The sequence below is a fragment of the Manihot esculenta genome, chromosome 11 (assembly GCF_001659605.2).
Source record: "Manihot esculenta cultivar AM560-2 chromosome 11, M.esculenta_v8, whole genome shotgun sequence".
Taxonomy (NCBI): Eukaryota; Viridiplantae; Streptophyta; class Magnoliopsida; order Malpighiales; family Euphorbiaceae; genus Manihot; species Manihot esculenta.
The window spans coordinates 30,234,461-30,260,846 of record NC_035171.2 but is presented as its reverse complement, the minus strand read 5'-3'; the positions used below and the strand labels follow the sequence as shown (position 1 = coordinate 30,260,846).

The 26,386-nt window shown below is 32.5% G+C and overlaps 1 protein-coding gene and 1 long non-coding RNA gene across 17 annotated transcripts; one reads left to right on the top strand and one right to left on the bottom strand.

Moving 5' to 3' along the window:
* The first annotated feature begins 13,938 nt into the window (after nucleotides 1–13,938).
* On the top strand, nucleotides 13,939–15,725 carry LOC110626987 (two-component response regulator-like PRR95). Its single transcript, XM_021773200.2, has 3 exons — nucleotides 13,939–14,389; nucleotides 14,514–14,669; nucleotides 15,323–15,725. Exons 1-3 carry the CDS (start codon nucleotides 14,009–14,011, stop codon nucleotides 15,506–15,508), a joined length of 723 nt encoding a protein of 240 aa, XP_021628892.1. The 5' UTR covers nucleotides 13,939–14,008; the 3' UTR covers nucleotides 15,509–15,725.
* Nucleotides 15,726–19,925: 4,200 nt separating this feature from the next.
* LOC110626800 lies at nucleotides 19,926–26,130 on the bottom strand. 16 transcript variants are annotated; one of them, XR_006352549.1, is made up of 9 exons: nucleotides 25,951–26,129; nucleotides 25,795–25,853; nucleotides 25,614–25,686; nucleotides 25,407–25,483; nucleotides 22,925–24,478; nucleotides 22,311–22,434; nucleotides 21,805–21,993; nucleotides 21,558–21,643; nucleotides 19,926–20,387 (listed from the first exon to the last, which is right to left on the bottom strand). It is a non-coding gene; the product is annotated as an uncharacterized LOC110626800 (long non-coding RNA). The 16 variants fall into 16 exon arrangements; XR_002489778.2 differs by having other exon boundaries at nucleotides 22,925–23,653; nucleotides 23,741–25,686; nucleotides 25,951–26,130; XR_002489780.2 differs by having other exon boundaries at nucleotides 22,925–23,632; nucleotides 23,741–25,686; nucleotides 25,951–26,130.
* Nucleotides 26,131–26,386: the final 256 nt, after the last annotated feature.

The window sequence follows — 26,386 nt, the reverse complement described above, 5'->3', positions numbered from 1 at the left end:
AAGATTTAAAGCTTAAAAGGGGTTTTGGGAGCTTGGAGCTTTGGAACTTGGATTCTCCACACCTCCGAGTTAGGGATTACACAACCCTCGATCTTCAAGAGGTAAGTGTAGATCCTTGCTTCCCTAGTGTTTTTATGAAGTTTTATGAAGGTTTTGATGGTTGAGTATGGGTAGATATGCATGTTAGGATTTATGTGGGTTTTATGCCCAATGTATGATTATATGTGTTTATGTGATGATATGTTGTTAGTTTATGCTCCTTTATACATGTGGGAGTGAGTATGCATGATTGGGAAAGAGTATGTGAGGATTTGGGTTGTTTTGATGGTTTTGGCCTATGTGGGTCATAAGCTATCTATGTATGTTTTGTTGTTGTTTTTGGAGTTTAATCAAGCTATTAAGCTCCTTTGTGCATGGCTAGGGGTTTATGCATGTTTTGGAAGGTTGGGGAGGCTCAAATGCATGAGAAGCTGAGTTCTGCCCTTCTGGGAAGAACTCAGGTTCGGCCGCCGAAAGTGGCTTCGGCCGCCGAACCTGCCTTTGGATGCATGGATTGGCCGCCTAACCTTGCCCCCGAAAGTTGAGCTTTGGCTTGAAAGCAGACTTTCGGCCACCGAAGGAAGGATTCGGCCGTCGAAAGTGCCTGACTTTCGTCTCTGGAGTGGGACTTTCGGCCGCCGAAGGTGCCGCCGAAAGTGCCCGAGTTTCGTCTCTGGAGGGAGGGGAGGGTTCGGCCGCCGAAGGCGCCGCCGAAAGTGCCCTGTCCAGCCTTTTCAAGGTTGTTTTCTATGCATGTTTAAGTGATGTTTTAGGGGGTTTTTGGAGGTATGTTTATGAGTTGTTTAGAGTGTGTTGGCACCTCATTCGAGTCCACCTGTGTAGGATCGGACCCGAGGGACCGAGGAGGCCAGTAGTGCTAGCAGTTGCAGAGTCAGTCAGCATCTGCCAGGAGGTGAGTAGAACTAAACTTAATTTTTATTTTATGAAATCAAATGCCTAGAGCATGTTCATGCATCATGTTTATATGTAATAGGTTGATTGCACTAGTTACACGAATATGAAGCATTGCATTATTTACTGTTAATGGAGATTGGACCAGGGACGACCCCACTAGCCCTATGGATAAGACCTGGCTGGGCCAGGCATTACGAAGTCCTGTGGTGCCCTCTATGGTGGCCGGGCAAATAGCTTAGGGATGTTTCGGGGTTGGGTCCAATCCGTGATATGACTTGTTTGTGCTGTGACGCATTTCATGAATGCATGTAATTAATGAATTGTTTTCTTTGTTTCTACTCACTGGGCTTTTTAGCTCACCCCTCTCCCCTAACCCCAGTTTTGCAGGGCCAGAGCTAAGTTAAGCCAGAGTAAGTCAGAGTAAGCTATGGGGAAGGAAGAGTGATGCATGGTTTGCTGTGTTTTGATGTAATAGTATAGCTTAGTGTATGTATATGGTAAGTAGCTGGATATAAAGAGATGTATGCCTGTATGCTTGTTTACTTGAATAGTATAGTGGTGGACATGATGTATATAAAGGATATGATATGATGATGTATGTAAAGAGTTTATGAAAAGCTAGAGGATGGAAAGTATAGTAGGTCATGTGCTGTTTAGAGTTGTGCTTGACCCTAGAGTTGGTTGATCCCTTGGCTTACATGATCTTAAGAAAATGTTTTGATGTTAAAAAGGTTAAAGGTTTTAATGATGTGAAATGTTTTAACGTTATGAGATTTGAATGGTCGTGAGGGAAGAAAGGGTTTCAATCCCTTGACCCAAAAGCGGACATGGTTTTAAAGCATGCTTGATGACCCATCTGGTATGAGGTTCTATGTTTTCATGCATGGGTCAGGCTGAGGTAAGGAAACCAAGTTTAAAGGTTTTTTTCTGAGACACAAGCTTACTTTTCAAGAAAAGTTTTGATCATGTATGGGATTTGAACAGGTGATAGAATGTATGTTTGGCTTGCTACGGGTCCCGGCGGCCTTAAGCCGTTCCGGATCCTAGCGCCGGTGATGGTTCGGGCCATTACAGAGGGGTACCGGTTCCCGGGCTGTTACAGGGTAGACCAGTGCGAAGAGAGCTTTGAGAAGCTCAAGAGGAGATTGACATCAGCACCAGTGCTAGCTCTGCCTGTTAGTACCGAGGAGTTTACAGTGTTCTGTGATGCGTCTCGAGTGGGATTGGGTTGTGTTTTGATGCAGAGTGATAGGGTGATTGCTTATGCTTCTAGACAGTTGAAGAAGCACGAGTTGAATTACCCCACCCATGACCTAGAGATGGCAGCAATTATCTTTGCACTCAAGATGTGGAGGCATTACCTCTACGGGGTTAAATGTGAGATCTTCACTGATCACAAGAGTTTACAGTACATCTTGAGCCAGAGAGAGCTGAATTTGAGGCAGAGAAGATGGGTAGAATTGCTCAGTGATTATGATTGTAAGATCCAGTATCATCTGGGTAAGGCGAATGTTGTGGCAGACGCCCTAAGCCGGAAGTCACTAGGCAGTTTATCCCATATAGCAGTAGAGCGAAGACCAGTAGTGATGGAGCTTTATAAGCTCATTGAGGAAGGGTTACAACTAGAATTGTCTGGTACAGGTGCATTGATAGCACAGATGAGAGTGACACCTGTGTTTCTGGAGCAGATAGCTCAGAAACAACATGAGGACCCAGAGCTGATGAAAATTGCCAGGACTGTTCAGTCAGGCAACAGTGCAGAGTTCAGATTTGACAGCAAAGGGATCCTTCACTATGGGAGTCGACTTTGTGTACCAGATAGTAGCAGTCTGAAGAAAGACATTATGAGGGAAGCTCATCATGCACGGTATAGTGTTCACCCAGGAGCCACCAAGATGTATCAGGATCTGAAGAGGGTATATTGGTGGCCAGCTATGAAGAAAGAAGTGGCACAGTTCGTAACAGCCTGTGAGGTTTGTCAGAGGGTGAAACTGGAACATCAGAAGCCGGCTGGAATGCTTAACCCATTACCGATTCCAGAGTGGAAATGGGAGAATATAGCTATGGATTTTGTAGTGGGCTTACCGGCAGCGTCCAACAGGATAAACTCTATATGGGTGATTGTGGACAGACTCACGAAATCTGCTCATTTCATTCCAGTTAGGAGTAACTATTCTGTGGATAAGTTAGCACAGGTATATCTGGATGAGATAGTGAAATTACATGGAGTTCCAGTGTCTATAGTTTCAGACAGAGGACCTCAGTTCACCTCCAGATTTTGGCGAAGTCTGCAGAGTGCGATGTGCACGAGATTGGATTTTAGCACTGCTTTCCATCCGCAGACTGATGGACAGTCAGAGAGGACCATCCAGACCATTGAGGATATGCTCAGAATGTGTGTATTAGACTTTGACGGTTCTTGGAGGCAGCATCTACCTCTGGTGGAGTTTGCCTACAATAACAGTCATCATGCTAGCATCGGGATGGCTCCGTATGAAGCGTTGTATGGGAGGAAGTGCAAATACTTGTTTGCTGGGAAGAGGTACGAGAGAAAGCTCTTGCAGGGCCAGAGTTAGTAGAGATAACCAGTAGAACAGTGCCTATGATCAGAGAGAGGATTAGAACAGCCCAGAGTCAGCAGAAAAGCTATGCAGACGTGTGCAGAAAGCAGATAGAGTTTCAGGAGGGTAGTATGGTATTGCTGAAAGTGTCTCCAATGAAAGGAGTGGTTCGTTTCGGAAGAAAGGGTAAGTTAGCTCCACGGTACATTGGACCCTTTGAGATTTTGCAGAGGATCGGAAATGTGTCGTATAAGCTGGATTTACCTGCTTCTATGGAGAGAATTCACCCGGTATTTCATGTTTCTATGCTACGGCAGTTTGTGTCAGATCCGAATCAGGTTCTGAGTGAGCCTGATGTGGAGATTCTTGGAGATCTCACCTATATAGAGCAGCCAGTACGGATTCTTGACACACAGATCAGACAGCTAAGGAACAAGGAGATTCCGATGGTGAAAGTCCTGTGGAACCACCATAATCTTGAGGAGTGCACGTGGGAGACGCGAGAGTCTATGCTCCAACAGTATTCATATCTGTTTTGAGGTTAGTTTCCTCCTTTTTATGTATTTAGTGTTTGGTTTAGGAACATTCGAGGACGAATGTTCTTAAGGGGGGAGAATGTAATACCCGGCAAGAGTCCGACATCGGAATTCCGGTCGTCCGGTGGAATCCAGGATGTCGGAATTCTCTAGACGGGTAGGATTTATGTTTTTCTAAAGTCATGAAGTATGTTTTCATGTTTTCAAGTTACCTGGAACTAAGTTTTTGAAAGAAAAGAACCAAGGCAAAAAAGCCAGGTTCGGCCGCCGAAGGTGACATTCGGCCGCCGAACATGCATGGCTTTCGGTTTCACGATAGGCCGCCGAAGGTGGTCTGGCCAGCCACCTATAAAAGGCCCTCAGTCGGTTGAAAGGATAACTATTGCCGTTTTCTTTCACTTTCTGAGGTGAGACCCTGTCCTTCTTCAGTTTTCTTCATGTTTTCATTACCTCATGCAAAGATTTGATTGATTTTTATGGTATTTTGAAGGTTTTGAGCTAAACACTTGAGATTTTGAAGTTTGGAGATTTTGAAGGAGAGTTGCTTCAAAACTCCACGTTGGGATCGTTCATCTTCTTGGTTTCAAGAGGTAAGTGAAGATCCTGAGCTTGTTTTTATGATTTATGAAGGTGTTTTTGAGGTTTTGGGGGAGAGTTGCATGATTAGGGTAAAAGAGAGGTTTTTGATATTTTTGTGAGAAAAGCTTGTATATGTGTTATATGTTTTGTGTTGTTGGGGTTTTTAGGTAGTTTTTGACCCCTTTGAGCATATGCTTAGGTGTATGCATGTTGAGAAAGGGAGGTGTTTGAGTTTGGGAGAGTTGGTGCATTTTGGCGTGAGGCAGAGCAAGGTTCTGCCTTGCTGATGAACCCAGCTTCGACCGCCGAAGAATGGTTCAGCCGCCGAATGTGCTGAGGAGGTGGCTTCGGTTGCTTAAACTTGCCCCCGAGCCTTTGGACTTTCGGCTCTGGAGGGGAGATTCGGCCGCCGAAGGTGCCGCCGAAGGTTAGAGACTTTCGTCTCTGGAGTGCCTTTCAGCCCCCGAAACTTGCCCCCGAAAGGGTTCAGCTACCGAAAGTTGAGATTCGGCCGCCGAAAGTGCTTGAGTTTCGGCTCTGGAGAGGACTTTCGGCCGCCGAACCTGCCGCCGAAAGTATCCTGTCCAGCCTTCCTTTGCACGCTTTGCATGGATGTGTGAGTGAGTTTATGGGGATTCTTGGGGAGTCTAATAGAGTTATTCATAAGCTAGTTTAGTCCCTCATTTGAGTCCATCTGTGTAGGCACAGACCAGAGGAACCAGAGAGAGCAGCAGTGAGTACTGCTCCAGAGTTTTCAGAGCCTGCAGAGTCAGTCCAGATAGCCAGAGGTGAGTGGAACTAAACTTAATTCTTTTACTTGAGAATGAAATGCTTTTAGCATCATTCATGCATCATGAGTATGCAGTAGGTTGTTTGCATTAGAAACCACGAATATGTTGCATTGCATAGTTATTTGTTGATGTGGGTGAATGCTGAATGATCCAATAGTTCCAGACAGGAAGTCCAGGACCCCATTCTACGGCCTGGCAAGTAGAGAAAAGTCCAGGACCCCATTCTACGGCCTGGCAGGTATAGTAAAGACCAGGTGCCCAGTCTATGCCCTGGCAAATGGTAAGTACAGGTGTTATATACACATATACATATACAGTACAGGAAGACCAGGACCCCAGTCTACGGCCTGGCACGGAACAGTTACTGGGACTATATGGTGACAGGTTTACCCTTGCTGTGGATTGTCTGTGATATGATGCATTCCATAAGCTCATGTTTTACTGACTTGTTTTACTGTTCTACTCATTGGGCTATAGAGCTCATCCCACTCCTTTAACCCCAGTCTTGCAGGTTCAGTATACAGTGTACAGGGAAAGTCCAGCAGAGTACAGGAAGAGAGAAGAGTTTTGTAATAGACTATTGTGGACATGTAATATTAAAGAGATGTAACAGTTGTGTAAAGTTAGAGTTGTGCTTGACTTAGTTATTTTTGTGTTGTAAATCTTTTGTACACATGGTCTGTTTCTATAACTGTTTTACAGAGTATGTGAAAAACCAGGCTTAACAGGTATGAGTTAACCCATCTAGAGCAAGCTCTAGTCAAGAGTACAGAGTACAGAGTACAGCGTATAGGGTACAGAGATAGTGCATGCACAGGTTAAGTCTTGGTTCAGGAAAGAGTTTTATTTTTTCACAGAAAATGTATGATCATGTATGAGATTTACAGGTACACAGAGAGTATAGCAGGCTTGCTACGGGTTCTGGCGGCCTTAAGCCGATCTGAATCCTAGCGCCGGTGACGGTCCATTTTGGGGTCGTTACAATTTTAAAGTAAGATGAGGCAACTTAATGTAAAGTAAGATATTTAAAATTGCTCAATCGAATAATGTAGGAGATTGAAAGTGTAGGGTTTTCAATTGAAAGTATTTGTCATATTTTTTTTGTCTCTCATGTCTTTTTATGTATGGTTGAGTCCTTATTTTCGGCCATCATGTGGCTCTTCTCTACCCTTTCCAAGCATAGAAGGGCCTTTCTCCCTCTCTCGATATAGAATTTTTCTCCTTTCTTTTAGTGAGGATTGTAAATAGATTTTTGCATTCTCAGATGCATATTTGGGCTTCATGGTGGGAGGTGGTTGAAAGATCTATTGTTTTTCACTCTTCTATGAGTGGAGAATGTGGAAATCATTCTCTGGTTGGCTTGCATATGGTTCTTAAGGTCAGTTGGGGGAGGTTTTTCTATGTCCAGTCCTAATAGAGAGGTGGTTCTGTTGTGGTTGCTTGTGTTTGTTGGCTTTTTGTTCTTCACTTGTAGATTTTTGGAGCACCCAGTGCTAATGTTTTTCCTCTAGCATCTCTTCCCTCTGAGCTTTTTATTTGGCCTAGGATTATGATAGGCAGGGTGCTCGAGCTGAATTTAGTCTAATTCAAATCAAAGGCTTTAGCCTAGATTTATTGTGGCTTAGTCTATAATGTAATGAATGTCTTTAAATTTTGATATACTTGACCTCATGCCTTATGAATGCAACCTTTATCTTAAAAAAAAAAAATAGAGTTTTCAATGTTTTAAAATCTGTAAAAATATTTTTCTCCCTAAAAAAAATCCGTATATAATATTATTTAATAAAATATATATGTATATATATATATATATATATATTCGTTGTATGTCCCTCAATTATTGATCTATAATTCTCCACTCCTTACTGTCTTCATTCAGATTCTTAGTGGTTTCTCCTATCCTTCACTTTTTTTTTCCTCTCTTTCTCTGCATGTGTTGCCGTAGTGGTGGATCCCTGATCAAGATGAGAGGTGACTGTATCCAATTCTTAAAAAAAGAATCTTAATTACTATAATATAATACAAAATATTTTATGATTTATAAGTATCCATCCCCTTAATTATAAATTTTTCATTTTATTCCCTTCATAATAAAATATATAATTATTTAGTTGATTAGAGAATTATTTTCTTATATATTAATAAATACATTTGTATTTTGATATTATTCAATACACTGTATATACATAGATAACAGAGTTAGATCATTTTTTGTACTTGACAATAAAATAAATTGTTTATTTATTTAATTAGGTTAAATAACTATTTTCTTACAACTCATTTATAATCTATACTAAGAAAAGTAGAGGTATATAATTTGATTATATAAATATTTAATTATATACATACATTTTATTTATTAAAAAAGAATTTGAGAATAATCTAAAATGTCTAATAAAGTGAAATTGTTGGCATTTATATGGTTCTGTCATTATTTTAATTGAAATATGAATAAATACGACTTACTTGGGATGAGAAATTCAAAATTATTTCCAGTGATAATCCCGTTAATTCATAAGAAATTGTGGAATTTCAGAGAATAAAAGTAAAAAAGAAGAAAAAATTCCTATAATTCGATTATGTCGATCTGATTATATATATATATATATATATATAATTATACTTCCAAATCAGTTTTCCTATATTGAAATTAAGTCTTTTTTTATATTAAAAAGATACTTTTTCATATTAGTTTAATATATTTAAAGTAAATAATTTAAGAGTAACTAATGAAGAATATTTAGATAATTGGTTTGATATTTTTTTTAAATAAAATTAAAAATTTGATATTTATAAATAGAGTAAATAATTCTTGAGTTTGAACTAAATTAATACAAATGAGATTTAATAAAATCCTTAGATTTGTAATTCATAATCTTAGTATGATAGTGTTTTTAATGAGGATGGAGACATATTCTCAATATATATAAGTCCAGATAAAATAAACCTTTTATTTATTTTTTATGAGATTTTTAATTAATTAAATTAAAGTCGAAATATCTAACACTATAAATAAAAAATAAAAGTTTGATTAATAAATTATTTACTTTTACTGTGTATTAGGGTTTGAAATAAACAGAGTAGTTGAATGTGCCAGTTTGAAGTGGATAGTTAGTTGAGTTAATCGTAGATAATTTAAACTTATAATTGAGTGATTTTATTTAAAGAGAATAGAAAATAATACTCATAGATATAATTTTATATTATTGATATTATTAAAAAAATAAATTATATTAAAATTTTATATTTTACTTTTATTATTCGTGAAAATTATATAAGAGGTAAACAATAATTAAATCGTAATTCTTATCAATTGAAGTGAACTTGTTCCAGATATGTCTGATTCCATTTATTTAAAACTTTATTGTTAGTGAATTGATAAATCATATAACTCCACACGTATTTATGAGACACGAAGATATAACACTAGTCTCTTAAAATTATATTTTCAATCATTCAATAAAAGACCTCGTTAATTTCATATTCATAAGATTCAATTTCTGTCATGACCATCAATCCCCTTTGGGTTACGTCTTATAATTGTTTTTTCATAACATCCAAATCATTCATGGACCCTACATTGATAATATTTAATAAAATAAATAATACATTTTTCATCAAAACCATCAAGTATTAATATTTGATTATTTCAAAGCTAAATAAATTTATTAAAAAAATAAAACATTCTCTCAAAATTTTGAAATTACTTCATTATTAGAATTTATTATTATAAAAATAAATTTAAAATAATGACTATAAATTATTATCTTATATATTTTAATTATAATCATAGACTGATAACAACTACTGTAAAATGTAGCAGTATTTCAAATTCAAAACTTCTAGTTTAGAAAGAAAAAATTTGTGCAATCTTATCTCACTTTTTTAATTTGAAAATCATGTGGATGAAATTAATTCTCTGTTCAATCAACTTGACAAATTGAGGAAGACATTTTGATATGTAGGATTAGTATTGCAGGCACTATGTGCAATAGTAATTATAATAAGATAAGAAAGAACAAGTGTTTAGGAGACAATGGTACGTCAAGTTCATATAGATTATACCACTGTATCAAAATATGATGTGATTCTCTACATATTTTTACCTATAGTTAAGTCTTGTCACAATTAGAGTGGGATATATTGAATGATATGAATAAATATTTAATGATAACAAATTTATATTAATTAAATCATATAAAAAATATGTCGTTTCGTATTTTTAACACATAAATTTTTTTTTACTCTGTTAATAAATATGATTTAAATTATTCATTTTTTATGCTAATTAACATTAATATTATGCCGAAATATTAGTATTATTAAAAAATTTTAATACTAAATATCTAAAATTTACTCGCTCGATTAAATTAAATTTGTACCGAGTAAATTTATTAAGGCACAAACTGTTACCTCTCAAATTTTAAAGGTAGGTTAAAGACTCGAATGAAAATCTTTAATTAAAAAAGTTAATGTGTTATCCTATCTCACTTTTAAAAGATTTTTTATATTTATTTTCAAAAGTATAGACATAATCAAATTTTGTGTTCCCAGAATTACATTTTGGCTTGATTCATGTCTAGTTTGGTTGAGTTGAGCAGCTAATGAGTTGGTTATGATGACTAGGCATGGAGAGGACTAGAGCTTAGTTATTGACCAATGAAGGACAGAAACATGGGTATTTCCAGTTAGTTTATGGAACCAAAGTGTGAAGCGAGTGTTGAATGCTAGTGAAAAATGAACCTCTTTTTGAAGTGATATAGATGATTCTCATGGACCTACTACATATTTTAAAGTAAGTTGGTTTCAGGGTCCCCCACCCCACACCTCTCTCTCTCTCATTCAGTTTTGCTATTATCAAGCTTTTGGAACATATCTTTTTCAACTTGTACATCATTATCATCAAAGATATATTTGAGTCAAGCATCTATGTGCTAGATTCTCTATAGATCATTCAAAGGTAAAAGGCCCAAATTTATTCTTGAATTATGCCGTTAAAAATATTAAATTTATTTTTTTTAATTTAAAAATATTCTTAAATTATTATTAAAATATCAAATAATATTATTACTTTAAGTTACAAACGAAAACATAATTGATTTAAAATATACAAATTCACATAAAACGGTTGTCAATAAATAGCTCCAAAAAACTTAACAACTAATTATAAATATTATGGAGCTAATCCAAATAAATTAATAATTGTCAACATATTTTCTGAAAATTTTTATATCATTAGAATCAAGCTCTTTTTTATATCTTTAATTCACTGGATAAATCCAGCATTTTAAATTTCTATGTGAAAATTTCTTCAATAAGTATTGCATCTTTCCTGTATTTTAAAAAAAGTGAAATAAACCCTCTATCTTCTATTATTATAGCCATGTAAGATTCAGCTGCTTGTTTGTATCGCATTTCACATGAGCAATTTACAGTAAATCAAAACTGTATATAATCATTAATGTGAAACTATTAAATAATTTAAATTAATTATTTTGAATCAAGTGAAAAGTGAATTTAAAAATTATTTAGATCAGTTTGAATTGAACTGTTTCACACTAAGTAGCTAACAAAGATTTTCTTCTGAAGAAAGTAAGTAAAATTTATGAAATCATATTTTTCGTGACTATTTATATTGGCATCATTCCAGTATCGATGGAATGAGTTAAACATTTTGTTTAACTTAACAAATTAGTGTTATGTATTAAATATCTTCAAAACCCTAATTTAAGTCGGTAAAATAGTTTATATTAATTAAGCAACTCAAATCATGATTATGTTGACACTATAAAATTTTAGAATTTATGCAGCATAGAGTAGTATGGTAGCCGTAATTATAGAATTATTGTTTTAACAGTATATGATATTATAGTAATGTGAAGATGACGAGTATTAATCTTGTTTTAGTAAAATTTTGCTCCTACTTGCTCATTCCCAAATTGGAGAGGTAATCCGCAAGCAATATGTTGATTAATTATAATTATAATTAAAATAATGATACTTAGTGAGATAATCATAACAAAAAATACATATAATGAAACCCTAGCCTATGATCTATGATTGGAACAAAAATGCTTCCCACATGGGTATGACTTAAAATAATTCTGTGTGTGTGTGGCTGTGAACTCAGAAAAGTGATGGTGGGGTCTTCAATTCTGTCAAATATTTGCAAGTTGAGTTATTTTTTTTTTATATACTACTTATAAATTAATTAATTTTATTTTTTTAAAAGAAGAAATATATATACATAGGACCACGTGGAAAAGTAAGCTAGTCCTGCTGGTTTAGTTGATTGTTTGACCACAATTTGCAAGTGAAGTTGTCAATTGGGTTCTCAAAATGATTGCAAATGATATTAAGAAAATTAATATATTTTCTCAAAGCAAGCTTTTGTCTCCAAAGTTGAGATTACTCTATGAATCCTTTCCCTTCCATTCACTGCTTTTGTCTCTCCACGTTGGGATCTTCAGCCTAATATTTTAAACGCCAAATAATAATCCCTATATGTCTATTGTCTTAACTCTATATACATCAAATATATTAATCAATTTAGCAAATTTTCATTAAAAAAATGAAACAATCAAATTTCTTTGGGTTGATTAGTAATTTAATGGTTGAATTTTGTAATTCACTTTACAATCACTAATTAAAAAGTATTTTTTATAATTTTATTAATAAATTTCGTCAGTTATTTTTTATTTTTTTATATTATTCATTTATTATATATATATATATATATATATATATATATATATATATATATATATATATATATTAAGAAATATTAAGATTAGTTATATTAATTTTATGCTATCATAAATATAAAATTTATTATTATAAATTTTAATAATTTGTGAATTTCGGACATTTAAACCATGGTAAGACCATGATAGAAGGGTCAGGCTTGATTTTTGTAACAATTCAGTGCATTGATTCATTTTCAAAGAGATCGGTTCAAGATTCACACCGACAGGATTGATTAGATACGACTTGAATTCAACAGAAAGGATCCAATTCGATCGATCAGTTAAGTTTACGAAACAGCAGATTTCACACATTCACAATTATATTAAGGTAAACACCAAAAAGAATTAAATAATTATCTTATAATAAATGAAAAGACCATACCTGATCCTGCATGATAACAGTATAGAAAATTATAGCAGAATATAATCGCATCATAAAATGATAAAAAAAAAAGAATAAAAAGGTATATAGAGAAAATAAAAACCAATTTTACAAATCCTAACTCTATTTTCTTTTGAATCTCATATCATTAAATTTATAATAACAATATATAAATGATCGCATGTTATTGTAAAACTATAATTATAAATATTTTATGATAAAATATTATTATTATTAAAAAATTAATTATTAATAATAATAAATATTCCTGATAAATTTTTTTTATTAATATTTATTATTTTTATTATTATTATATCTTTTTATACATTATTATAAGTAAATATTCATATTGTTTTTTAATATCGCTCACCTAATATATTTATATTTAAATCTCTATATTCCTAATTTTTCTTATTTAAAAAAAATATATTTTTTAATAGACTTTCAATGATAACAAGATAATCGCTTATAATCCCTATTCTAATAATAATTTAATTCTATATATATTTAAAAATTCCATTTTAAATAGACTTCAAATTAATAAGAAAAGAACCTCTTATCATTGACTTTCTAATAACAATTTCGTCGTCTATATAAGGAGTTCATAAGTATGTTAATCTCTTTAGTTAATTCTATACTCTGTAATCAATAACTCATACATTTTTGTCTAGTATTATTTATTTTGTAAGAAATTAATTTAAATAAATTTTTATAAAATTATATATGAATTTAATATTTTTTAAAATAAAAAATTTTTAAATTAAAAAATTAAATTCTTGCCATCCAAATAAAAAATTATAAAAAATAAATAAATAAAATTAAATTCTTATAAAATTTTTAATTTTAAACGGAAATAATAATTTTTTAATATTATCACTCTTATTTTACCTATCTATGAAATAAAAAAAAAATTGCATGCTAATATTAATTTTATTTAACAATTATTAATTAACTCGTATTCTTGTAAAATCAATGTTTAGCTAATTATTTTGTTTGTGACATTCATTTGAATAGAAGAAAGGGGCCCTCAAATTTTTATTTCTCAAGAATTAATTTATAAAAATATTGATTTAATGAAAATAACAAAACATAATGCGAAAGCGAATTTTTCTACTCCAACAGGATTATTAAAATTTTTTCATGATTAAATTATTTTCAAGAAGTGAATAATTAGGATGAATAAGGTTCGTCATTTACCACATCATTACAATTTGACATAACTAAAATTCAAACTATTAGGAAAAAAAAATAAATAATAGAGATTAAAGAAAAAGCAAGTCAACGCACTATTGAGAATGACGTCATCGTCCACGTCATCATCCAGCTCGACTGCCCTTTTCTCTTGGAGCTTCCACAGTTTATAAGTACTTAAGCTCTCAAGCCTTTCAGCTTCAGTGTCTTCACTCTCTTTCAAAAAACATCTATCTAAACTAAGCTATTCGCACCATCTCCACGCGCCATGTACGGTCACAGTAACTCCACATTCCCACTCGCTGACTTCGTTCTCGGCCACCACCCTTCGTCTCCCGACGGCACTGCTCCATCGGCTTTCCTGTCGGTGTCAGGTCAGTTCCCTCCGCCAGCTCACTTAATCATTCCGGACCAACTGCCTGGATTTGAGATGGCCGGCAGCAGTACTACTAGTGGTTGCAGCAGCTACGGTTCGCCGAGTTCGCTGGCGAGTTGTGGAACGACTCACCAACCGAGTTTGATTCAGAGGAGTATTAGTAGCCATTCGCTGCAAAAAAATGGGTACCATTGTCATTTCACATGCCCTCAGGATTTTCTTGACATGGACACCAGCCATGTAAGGAGAGTCTTCAGCACTGGTGATTTGCAGGTTAACCTATTATAAATTTATTTTTTAAATATTTTGATTAATTTTACTAATTTTTGGTAAATGGGTAATGCTTATTAAATAATTAATTTTTGTGGGTTTTTTTTATTTATTTAATTTGGTGCAGCATGGGCACAAAGCAGACAGCCCATTATCAAGTGAGAGCAGTGTGATAATTGAGAGTATGAGCAAAGCATGCAAATACAGTCCAGAGGAGAAGAAAGAGAGAATTGAGAAGTACAGAAGCAAGAGGACACAGAGGAACTTCACCAAAAAAATTAAGGTCATTAATATATTTAATTTAATTAATTAAAACCCTTTTTTTGTTGAAAATTAAAACCCATTATTAATTTCATGGGTTAATGATCATTAATTAATTAAAAGCAATAATACAGTAGTACACATTCACGGAGATGTAGAGGTCTCTAGAGCACAAGTTGCAAATGGGTTCTTGCTTTGATTTCTTTGCTCGCAGGCCATTTCTTTTTGCTTTATGTCAAATCCAACTTTTCTTATCCTAAGTGAGACACTATTTGATAGAAACTGCAATAGTTCTTGTTTGAATTTGTTGGCTCTCTGGATGACAACTGACAAGCTTTATACTCTTCAATTCACTAGTCACTAATGATAAATGCCTTTTTTTTTTTTTTTTTTCTATTATGAATGGAGTGAAATCAAAATCAAAGATTCAATACTCGTTAGAATAATCTTATCTCTTAGTTGGTCGATTTGGAGTCTTAGTTGATAGATTTGGAGTAATCGTATTTAATTTTAATTTAATGGATTAGAGATAGTTGTGGTTAAAATCAAAATGCTGTGCATACATAATGATTATATATAATTAGGTTAATTAAGACATACTTAATTAAGGTTATTAATATTTGTCTTGTCATGATTATGATTATGTATTAATGAATTTTTCAATTTTGGTTTCAGTATGCTTGCAGAAAAACACTTGCAGACAGCCGGCCACGCATTAGAGGGAGGTTTGCAAGGAACGATGAAATAGAAAAGAATGTTCAAGCTCAATGGAGCAATATAAGTGGGGAAGAAGATAATGAAGACTATGACGATAACTGGATTGATTTTCTGGATGCTTTTTCAGCAAATTCAATTCCTTAATTAACTTGAAAAGGGGTTGGCTGGCTGGCTGGCTGGTTAATTAGCTAGCTAGCCAGCTGCAGCTCCCTGCAGTTCTAGTTTAGTGTATTTGTGATTCTAGCTATCTAGGTTTGCTTGTTCCTCATCATGATTGTGCAATTTGACATGTTCTTTAGCTTCAAGAAGAGGATGTAAATATAGTTTGTTTGATTTTAATTTATATATAGTCGTTCAATTACACTGATATTTTTTATATATATATAATTGATTTTCGATTAAATTATAATTTAAAATTTTTTAATTTTAAAAATAATTTTAATATCAATAAGTTAAAATAATAATCAAACTAACCCTAATGACAATATCAATTTCTCTATATAAATGAGATGTAATTATGCGAATGAAATTATACCTATTTTATTTGTGCATAATAACTTAAAAAAGATGAAGACAAAGTCATTATTGTCAAGAAAAGGGAGCTGAATGGTTAAGGTAACAATCACTATCATTAATGCACTTACACTAAAGTCTAGGGTTTGAGATTTTGTTGGTTTCTTTTCTTTTCTTTTCTTTTCTTTTTTTTTTGGGGGGGATAACTACTAAGCCTAATAGAGTGAACAACTTAAAAGTGGTGTGCAATTAGGTTACACTTAGGTGGGTAGGAGTCTGCCATTGTCAAAGCTTTCGCTTGTGTGTGTTGAGGGAATGAATGTCTTGGAAAAGTAGAATTGAAAGAATTTTTGCATATGGGTATTAAGTGATTTTCAAGAAAGAGCTCAAAAGGGCTATGGACACAGACAGCCACAATCCTAGCTTTGCCATAGCAATTGGTTTTATAGAGGGTATGATTTACTGCACTTATATTATTCATATTTTCCAGTTATTAGTAATATAAAAACTCTTTTGATTTTTGATGGTTAGCACATAAAATAACAAGTCATAATAGCACTTTTTTTTTTTAATTGACAATCATGGTCAAACTACTTGAAAAGCAATCTATAATTAATTTTCTTCTCGTTATATTTTTTTTCCAAACACTATAATAAATATTAAGATTAATTATAAAATTTTTTATAGTATATTAATTTTCCTACTATGAAAACTAACTTATAACATTAATATAAATAATTATGATTAGTGACATATAATTTTTTTTTATTAATACTCAATTTTTATTATTATTATATTTTTTGCACTATTTAATATTACAAATAATAATTTTTTTCACGGCAATTATAATTTTATTATAAAATAGCTATAAATATAATTTTATAGTAGCAATCAGAAACAACTATATATTGTTGTCATAGAGTAAATTCTATATTTTTAATATTTCTTGTAATATAATAGTCATTTTTTACTAATAAAATTTCATTTTTATCATACTAGAAGCTTACACTACTATAAAATCCAATCTAAATTAGCAATCGTAAATTATTACTAAAAAAATATAAACTATTCGATACATAGATTTAAATATATAAATTTTAATTCATGTTTAAAGATAACACAATCATTTATATTATAATTTTTTATGGTTAAAATTTTAAATTTAATTTCGTTGTTGTAGTAATTTATTTATTTTTTTATAATAAATAAAAAGTGTGAGTAAAATTATAATTTTATGAATAAAAATATATTTATATCTTTATAATAATTTAAATTATTGTTTTAATAATATAAAGATTGATACTGTTTTGTTTCTGCATCCTAAAATATTAATTGTTGTGTTAGAATAGCATAATCTTGCATGGTGGAGGGCACTTTCTAAATTTCATATATTCATAGTGTAGACATGAAAACAATCCTAAATCAAAGCAAAACAGCATCACCTCCCCCCTTCTCTTTTTCACCAAGGTTTGTGTTTTTTTAAAGTGTTTCTTTGGCTCTTTTAAGCTAGAAAATTAATATTTAATTAGTAATCATTTAGTTGCTCATGCTAAGTGTTGGGTACTTGATTATGATGAGAAATTAAATTCAATAATATAATATTAGAGAGACTTAGAATCTGCCTTGTTCTTTATACAAAGGCTACGTTTCTTGAGGGAACCCATAGAGGTGGGAAGGACGGCGCTCTTGATTTTTGTCGGCCGGCGGTGGGTCGCCCACTAAGTTTATAGAAAGATTTATTAAACTAAAACTTGTTTTTAATTAATTTCAAGCCTCTGATTATGCACTTACGGATGTATGTAATCATCAAAAACTTGTATTTGAAGCAAAATTGTCATTGGTGAAGACCTTAAATTCTCACTGTGAAAATTCAAAATTTGGACTTTTTAGTCTAAGACGCTCAAATAGTATATTAATAATATTTTCTATGGCGGAATCGCGTAACTTTTTAAATTTAAATTTTAAGAATTAATTAATCTACGTAAAAAAAGCACACCAATTTATTTCGAATTTTATAATTAGCCTGTTTTACAATATTTCAACTGTCAATATATTTCGTGATAACAAAAATATATGTCAATTCATATTTAATCGACTATTTTTTTTAAATTTATTTTTTTCTATTCAATTTCTCCACTATCGTGAACTGTGAAATATTAGCCTGTCATAATGTGATGTATTTCCAATGCCAATAAAAAATAAACCGATCTAATAGTATTCAACATAATCCTATTTTACACAAAAAAGTAATTATTATGCTTCAGATCTTGAAAACAAGATGATTTAGAAAGAAAAATAAGAGGCTGAATGTATATTTATATTCCTATAATAATTGAAATTAAACTATTGAATACTTAAACTAAAATTATATCTTATTAAAGATCATAACAATTAAACATAAATTAGTTATATTATTAATAATTTATCAAAAAAATAAAAATTAATCATATATCGTTAATTTTGCTCCAAATTTTGATAATTGTGATATGAATTTTCATATATTAACAAAATTAAATGTGTATAATTCTATATTTTATAAAATTTTAGAGTCCAATCAGTAAAGTTCAAGTGTAATTAGCAATAAATTAAATTATTTTTAATTTTTTTATAAACTATTAATTATATTATGATTAATTTATATTTAATTATTATAATTTTTATAAATTCACATATTTAATATATTAATATAAAATAGTATGAGATATAAGTCTATATGTAACCTAAAAAAAAAATATTTTCTAAAATATTCTTTAGTTTTCAATAATGATTAGTCATAGACGATTGAGAATTAAAGAGAAATTTATTGAGTAAATATTGGACTAAGATGAATAGCATATGATATAATTACAAAATAAAATAAAATAAAAAAGGATTCTTTTGACTAGACATTGGAAAGTCTTTGGAAGCTCTACCAATTTGGAAATGAAGGCATTCTCAATGATGGTGGTGGCTGATTAATGGGAAAGAAAAAAAAAAGGTGGAAAGTGTTAATTAAGAATTACTAAAAATGAAAATGGAGAAGCACATGAAACGCAGTAATTAAAGGGTGGGGCCTATAAATTATAATACTTGGACTGTGAAGGTTAAGAACTGAGACTCATGGGAAAAGTGCCTTTCCATCTTTTATCCCTCTGATTCTTCTTTTATTAATAATAATAATATTAATAATAAATACTATTTAATTATTTAAATTAATAAAAAATAATTAATAAATATTTTTTTTAAATGGTGATCGAAAATTAAAAAACTAAAATATGAGATCTCTTATAGTACTTACCAACATATATAGACTAAAATATGATATTTTTCAGATTTATTCAAATGCACTTATTATCAGATATAGTCTGTAAATACTAATTAATAGACGTTTTAAAAAATTAAAAATATTTTAATATATATTATAAAAAATTAATTAATAAATTTTTTATAATATAAAAATTAAATAGTAATTTCTCCTACTTATAGAACATACGATTTCTTGCCCTATTTGATGAGTAATTATATTAAAGTGAGACTCTATTGCCTAAGCGTTTACTCTGATATCATGTCCTCTTTATATGAGATGTATCAATTTTGTTTTATAAATCTATGTATAATAATTTTTTTTATATTTATTTTACAGAATATATATTAGTAACATTAAAATGGTTACAATTTACTGAAAAATAAATATATAGTTTTTGTTTTTCATAAAATTAATATAATAAAATATCATCATAAGCTAATAATAAGCGAGTGATAATATTCATAGAATCCACTTATTGTTATTAATTTAATATTTATTATATTATTTTAAAAAATTTATAACTATATATATATATATTTATATATTTTGTAATAAAGAATTGTTTTTATTTTTTTTAAATTACTTTACAAAACATAAATAACTTCAGATTAAAAAAATGTAAATAAAACGTTAAAAAATCTTGCAAATTTGCAACGTTTATGAAATAAAATATCTTATTTTATTTTAAACAAAGTAATTACAAAATTCACGCAAATGGATTTTTTTTTTCCGTAAAAAACTTGAGTAAATAAACAAGAGAAATAAATAATAACTCCGCAACTCCTCTACATCGCCAAGGCTGAGCCTCACCCGCGTAATGAAGCAAGAAGAAGCAGACTCCTAAATCATCCATGTATTGATCATGTAGCATATGACTTCAAAAACATAACAATTGTAAATTTATAACAATATCTCACATTCGGAATCGACGCCCCTATTAATTACAGAAGAATTTTTTGACTTCATCTCTTTGCAAAAGAAGTCAAGGCTATGTACTAACTGAACATAGCGTTGGCCGAGCATTGTAATTCCATCGCCACCACCTACGCCATTTGAATGAACCACATGAAACAGCCACCTAAATAGAATTCACCTCTAAAAATCAGCTACACGCTTTATAAGCGTGCCAACACGCTTTATAAGCTCTCATTATGATTTCTCTTGGCGATGTCGAATCGGAACATTAATCCGTGCTCGGAGAATCAACATCCTTGTTAGTCATGGCTGGCACCAAACACATTAAACACCATCCTTGTTAGTCATGGCTGGCACCAAACACATTAAACACCGTGTCCTTAGACTAGAGGTTTAAGTCACCGCTCCTAACACTGAATCTCATGAGATAGGGCTAATACTAACATTGATACTAAGAGTAGAGAAAACTTGTGTGCACTCAATCTATTATGGACCCAAGAAACAAGTAGGTTGGTCTCTTCTGAAAAGTGTGTTATTAAAGACGGAAAAAAGGCGAGAGGGGAGGCGAGACACCACCCCTTGCCTTGTCTGACTAAGGCGAGACGCCTACACAAAGGCGACGTCTCAATCCATTAGAGCGCTAGGGGAGAGGCGCCAGAGGCAACGCCTCACTGAAGCAAGGCCTTTTTTTTTTTAAAAAAAAAAAAAGCTTTTAAACTGAAAAAAATATCCTAGGCTCTCTCCATCTCTTTCAAACAAGAGATAAGATAATACTTCTGCAGCAACTAAAATACAAATTTCTTACTCTTAATTTCAAGTAGATATGTCTCTCATCCTTTTTCTTCTTTCTCCTCTCTTCTCTCCCTACTGGGTGTCTTCTTTTTTTAAAAATTTTTTTTTCTCTCTTCTTCTTTTTTCCTTATCTTTCTCATCCTCTCCTCTTTTTACTAGACCTGGCACAGCAGCAAATCCTCCTTTTTTTTTCTTTTTTTAAAAAAAAATCTCTTCTTCTATTGCTACAAATAATATATATTTCTTTTGAACATGTATTTTTCTTTTAAATATGAAGCATTTATATGTATATTTAAAATATATAATAAAATTTTGGCTTTTTCACTTTTTTAAAACACGAGGCGAGACTCTATCGCCTTAGAAAATTTTAAGATTTTATCGCTTTAATGTCGCCTCTCACCTTGATAAGACTACTTGAGACTAAAGCATGTACGTAGAACTCGCACTTAAAAATTGGCTTGCAATCAAAGGGTGCCCATGAGCTCATTAACCTTTCATCAAGATCGTTTCTAGCAATGTGAGATCAACCCAATTCTTTCTCCAGATTTAATTTGACCAAGTAAAGCAACCAAAAAAAATCATTTAAATATAGAAGCTTCTTCCTTTTCTTTTCTTTTTTTTTTCTTTTTCAATAATAGGAGGCCTAAAAGAGACTGAGCAGAAACAGAATGGGGATGGACTACTCACACAGACGTCATGCTGAAGCCAAACTATAGATTCCTGTCGGAGGATTAGACAAACAAGAACCCACAATCGGACAACTAACAGTTTCCCTGAAAAAGATAGAAGCTTTAACCAAGTAAGAGATTGGCCCACAGAAAATAAAAGCAACAATAATAATATTCAATTTGTCAAGAAACTCAACACTTATACGGCCAAACAAAGATGCTTAGTGCATGCTAGATATAGAAGTTTCAACGGGGAGAACTCTCACCCAGATGAGGTCTTCATGGCACGCCAGATTCAGTACATGAAACTAATTATATTTTGTACAAGGACACAGCCTATGCTTGATAACGAGATAAAGTGTGGACCCTATAACAAAAATAACAGTGCATAGGGACCACAAGGCAGATGCAGAGCAAATCATAAGGAGAGTTGTAGCTGCATATCAAACTTGAGCCTACAACCATAGAAATTTCAGGATGTCAATTGTCATTGTGATTCCATTCTCAGGAGTAAACAGTAGAAATTTGACCATTTTTAATATCTTTTCATCTTTATAAGAAAAAGAAGTCAATATCCACTGGAATTATTGGGACCAAAACTTGAACTGCAGATGCACTGCAAGAGATCCATGGACAAAATTTTGACACCTTTCAAGAGGAATGATTGACAACACTACACCTTGATAAATTAGCATTAAACTAAACCCACTTTACATTTTACACTGCTGATCAACATAAAAAAATTTTAGGGGAGTGGGGAACTTGATTACACCTTCATCTTGTGTTTAAACTTTTTGGATTCCTTTTTGAAAGGTATAGGACTCAACAATCACTTCAAAGGCCAAAAAAAGGGGAAGAAGAAGAAGATTGTTGAGGGTTGCTTTTCCTGGATTTCCCTGCACATAAGAAAAAGTAAGTTGTGAGAGTGGAATAGCAAAAAACAAAACAATGATGGAACAGACCAGAATCGACACCGAAATTGCTTATTATTTGATAATGAGCTAACTTGAAGAATTGAAACAAACGCTCAACCCACTTAACTTGGGATAGTCAGAATTCAATTACAAATAGCACTACCTGACTTAAAATATTTCCTTCAAGAAAAGTGAACAACATAAATAAAAATCTGTCAAGGAATAGAGTTTGAGTAACGTTCATATAGTATTAACATAAACAATCACATTGCTAAGAAGGAACACTTCAAACAAAAATTTATGATGGAAAAATCCAAAAGAAGAAACAAAGATCGGAAATAACACTGAGATTACTTGATGCCAAAGGGAAGTCATGAATGAGTTATCCAAATAATGGCACTGAATAAACTCAAATCACAAGCTTTGATCTCATGGATCAAAATAATTAAATTTCAATTACAAAATGCATTACCTGATTTGGAATATTTTTCAGGCAAGTATAGTTTGAATACTGTTAGAATAACATAGTATTCCATGATGAGAACTGATGACAATGGGAAGAACATTGGATTGATTACTTTCAGTGTCAGTTTCTTCAGGCTTCTGTTCCTTTATTGCCACCTCCCTCAAGGGCATCAAATTTACATCTAAAGAGTTATCTTTAGCTTTCAAATCATTGTCCCAACCAACAACACTTCCAGTATCCACATGTCCAACCTCTGATCTTCCATTGACACCTCCTCTTGGGTCTACATCACCTTTATTGCCATGTCCTTTGGGGTATTAACAACCCTTGCTCTTCCAATGCCACCCCCTCTGGGGTTCTCCATAACCCCTTGATCTTCCATTCCCACCTCTTTGGGGTCTCCCAATTTGCATCTGAAGGGACATCTTTAATTTTCACATCTCCAGATAAATAGAAATGTAACATGATCCACAAGTGTAAGAAAATTATCTCCCACTGCCTTGAGTTGTTCCCTGACAAAAATATCTTCAATTACAGCTGTATCTTCATGATGTTTTACCCCATTGCTGCTCTGTTTTGTCCATGACCACATTATATGCATCTAAAATTATAGCAGAACCTTGTGAATCAATCTGAGGAGCAAGGGAGTCAATCTTCTCAGATAAAGCTTCCATCTTTTTACATCAGGATCAGAAGCATCATTCAACTCAACTTCTGCAGGAGATTTCTGATGCACTATATCCTCATTTGGAAAAATAGCATTTAATTAGTTTGGTGATTGCAAATCATGGTTCTGATTTCCCATCAAAGAAAGAAATGCACCTGAGCCATTGGAAGCTTTTGGCCCTTCCTCGGCAGTGTTTGCAGGGACTCCAATTTCCCCAAAATTAGTTTTTGCAGGATCCCTTGGTACTTGGGAGCTTCCACGATCAAAAGTATGATTCTTTGATGGAGAATTGCATAGAGAAATCAAATCTGCTTCTGGAAGAAGATCATGCTGGCCAAGTTTTTCAGACACACCAGTTACTGCAACTGATACCTAACTGCCTTGGAAGTAAACAGTTTTTCATCATGAGGTGGTATGCTGTCAATAACTGAAGCAAAATCAAGGGCCTTAAGTGTGGAAGAAAAAGATTTTTACATATCATCAAGTTGCATATCCCCTTCATCACTAAAGACAGGATCCCATTTAAGCCAGTCCTAGACAATGGTTTGTAGAAGCTGGATTTTTCATCTGATGAGGCCAGTTCAACTCTAATAGCCTCCTTGTAAAAGTTTTTTTTCCCTTTTGGCATTAGCTATAAGATTCCTGCAAGAAATTATAAGAAAGAAGAAAAACCAATAACTCTTACTCATTCATTGTACTAGTACAACTGCCAGATTTTTGGAATTTTGCAAGTTGTTCCTACAATTCTTGGAAGTAGCTGCTTTAGCTTGTTTTATAGAGAGCACAAGCAAATATGATAAATTTGTCACATCATATGGTCCTCTAATTTCATTTACAGAAGGAGCAGCAACTGAGAAAATGAGATTCCTTCCTCGAGTCCAATCCACCAGAAACTGGAAATTGGACAGAGTGTGATTCAGAAGATAAGAGAGAACAAGCACTGATAGTAAATTGACGAGGCAAAAATAAATTAAATCATAAGGTGATAATGATGCAAATTGACACTTCTGGACTATGCTGACAATATGCATTTCGAGACTCTTAGTAGGTAAGCAAACTGATACTTCCTTAACTTGAGAACACCAAGGGCATCTTCATGAACAATACCAAAGTACTAATTTTTCATTTTTGCAAACAGTGGCTTCATCTTCATGAAGAATCGCAAAACAATAGAATTGCAACAGGAAATTGCTTGAGCAGTACGAACACTAAGTAATTGCCTGCAAAGGGTCCTCAAAACTTTCGAGAACATTATTTGTAAAGCAACTGCTATCACCCAGTTCAAGCTACTAGTAGAAATGAACTTGTGAGCACTTAGTTTATCCATAGAAATTTTCAGGGATCCTCTCTGTTAAATTTAACAAAGAAGTTCTTTGCTCTCAGAAAAAGTTAGAGATTCAACAAAAAAAGAAAATACAGAGAAGTCAAGCTTAAAAACTTGAGGTTGGCCACAGCCTCACTTGTAAATGACTAATAGACAAGTATTAACTATATTTACATAAACTTACAGCAGTCATACTCCGACAATAACATAAGCTTTAAGAACCTGAGCTTTTCTTAATTGCATCCTTATACACAAGCCTTACGTAGCCATTCTAGCAGGAGAACTTAAAACAATCCATGACTGAAAGTGATGCCATAATACATACCTATCAAGCTTTGAACCAACAGCATTCAAAGAAAATCAAAGCGAGGAAAAGCAAAGGGTCTAGCGACCCTAATGCTCTCATAGCACTATACTGCTTACTAGCATTTTTCCTCAACAATATCATATATATCAAACCCACGTTCAATAGCCAAATTATAAATAGAAAAATGTACCAATATTTTAACTAAAATTCTTCAATTGTTCCTTCCCCAAATTGTAACGTTTTAAATGCTAGCATCTTATTGAGCACCTAGAGCAAGCAAAGAATAAAATCAAACCAATTTAAAGGGAGGGCAAGAATGAAAAAAAGCTACCAGACTGTATATAAAAAGCACAATTTCACTCCTCATGTTCCCTATTAATCAAATGAAAAATCTCACCATGGAAGTTGATATCATTTATCTTTCTAACTTGAACATGATCGGAGTATATAACTTCAATTTAAATACCGCGCTGCATGTAAATGGAAAAAAGCAAGGAAAGAAAAAATACATAAATAAATAAAAGGTCACCATCATCAAATCAAAAGGGACCAGAATGAAAATGAATACTAAAGCAAACCTCCGTAGCAGCTTGAACCATTGCACCTTCCCTGAGAAATCAATAGAAATTATATCCATCTGTATAATTTACCAAACAAATAAGAAATCAATCTCTAATTACGAAACAAAACAACGCCAAATCTTCAAAAAAAAGAAGAAAATAATAAAAAATAACCTCAGATTTCTCACAGGCTTGATCGGCACTCTGATTAAGGTGCTCAACAGCAACCAAATCACAAGTTTTCAAAATGGGATTGCCACTGTTAATCGCCTGCCTCTGGGCAGGAGCCTACACGCAGACCGTTGATCGACCGGACGTTGTGCTCAAAATATTTAATTGCTTCCCATAATTTTTATCCAGTTTCCGAAAATAATTTTTTTATTAACTTTTTAATTATATTTAATTTAAATTTTATTAAATATATATTTTTAATATTCATGTACGGAAATAATAATTGATGAGTAATTATTTTAAAAATAAAATAAAGTTAAATATTTATATATTATTAAAATATTAAAAAAAGTAAATGGTAATTTTAAAACAATAAAAAATATACAATTGAAAGAGTATTATTTAAAGAAAAAGTGACTATTTAATCCTATAGTTTATT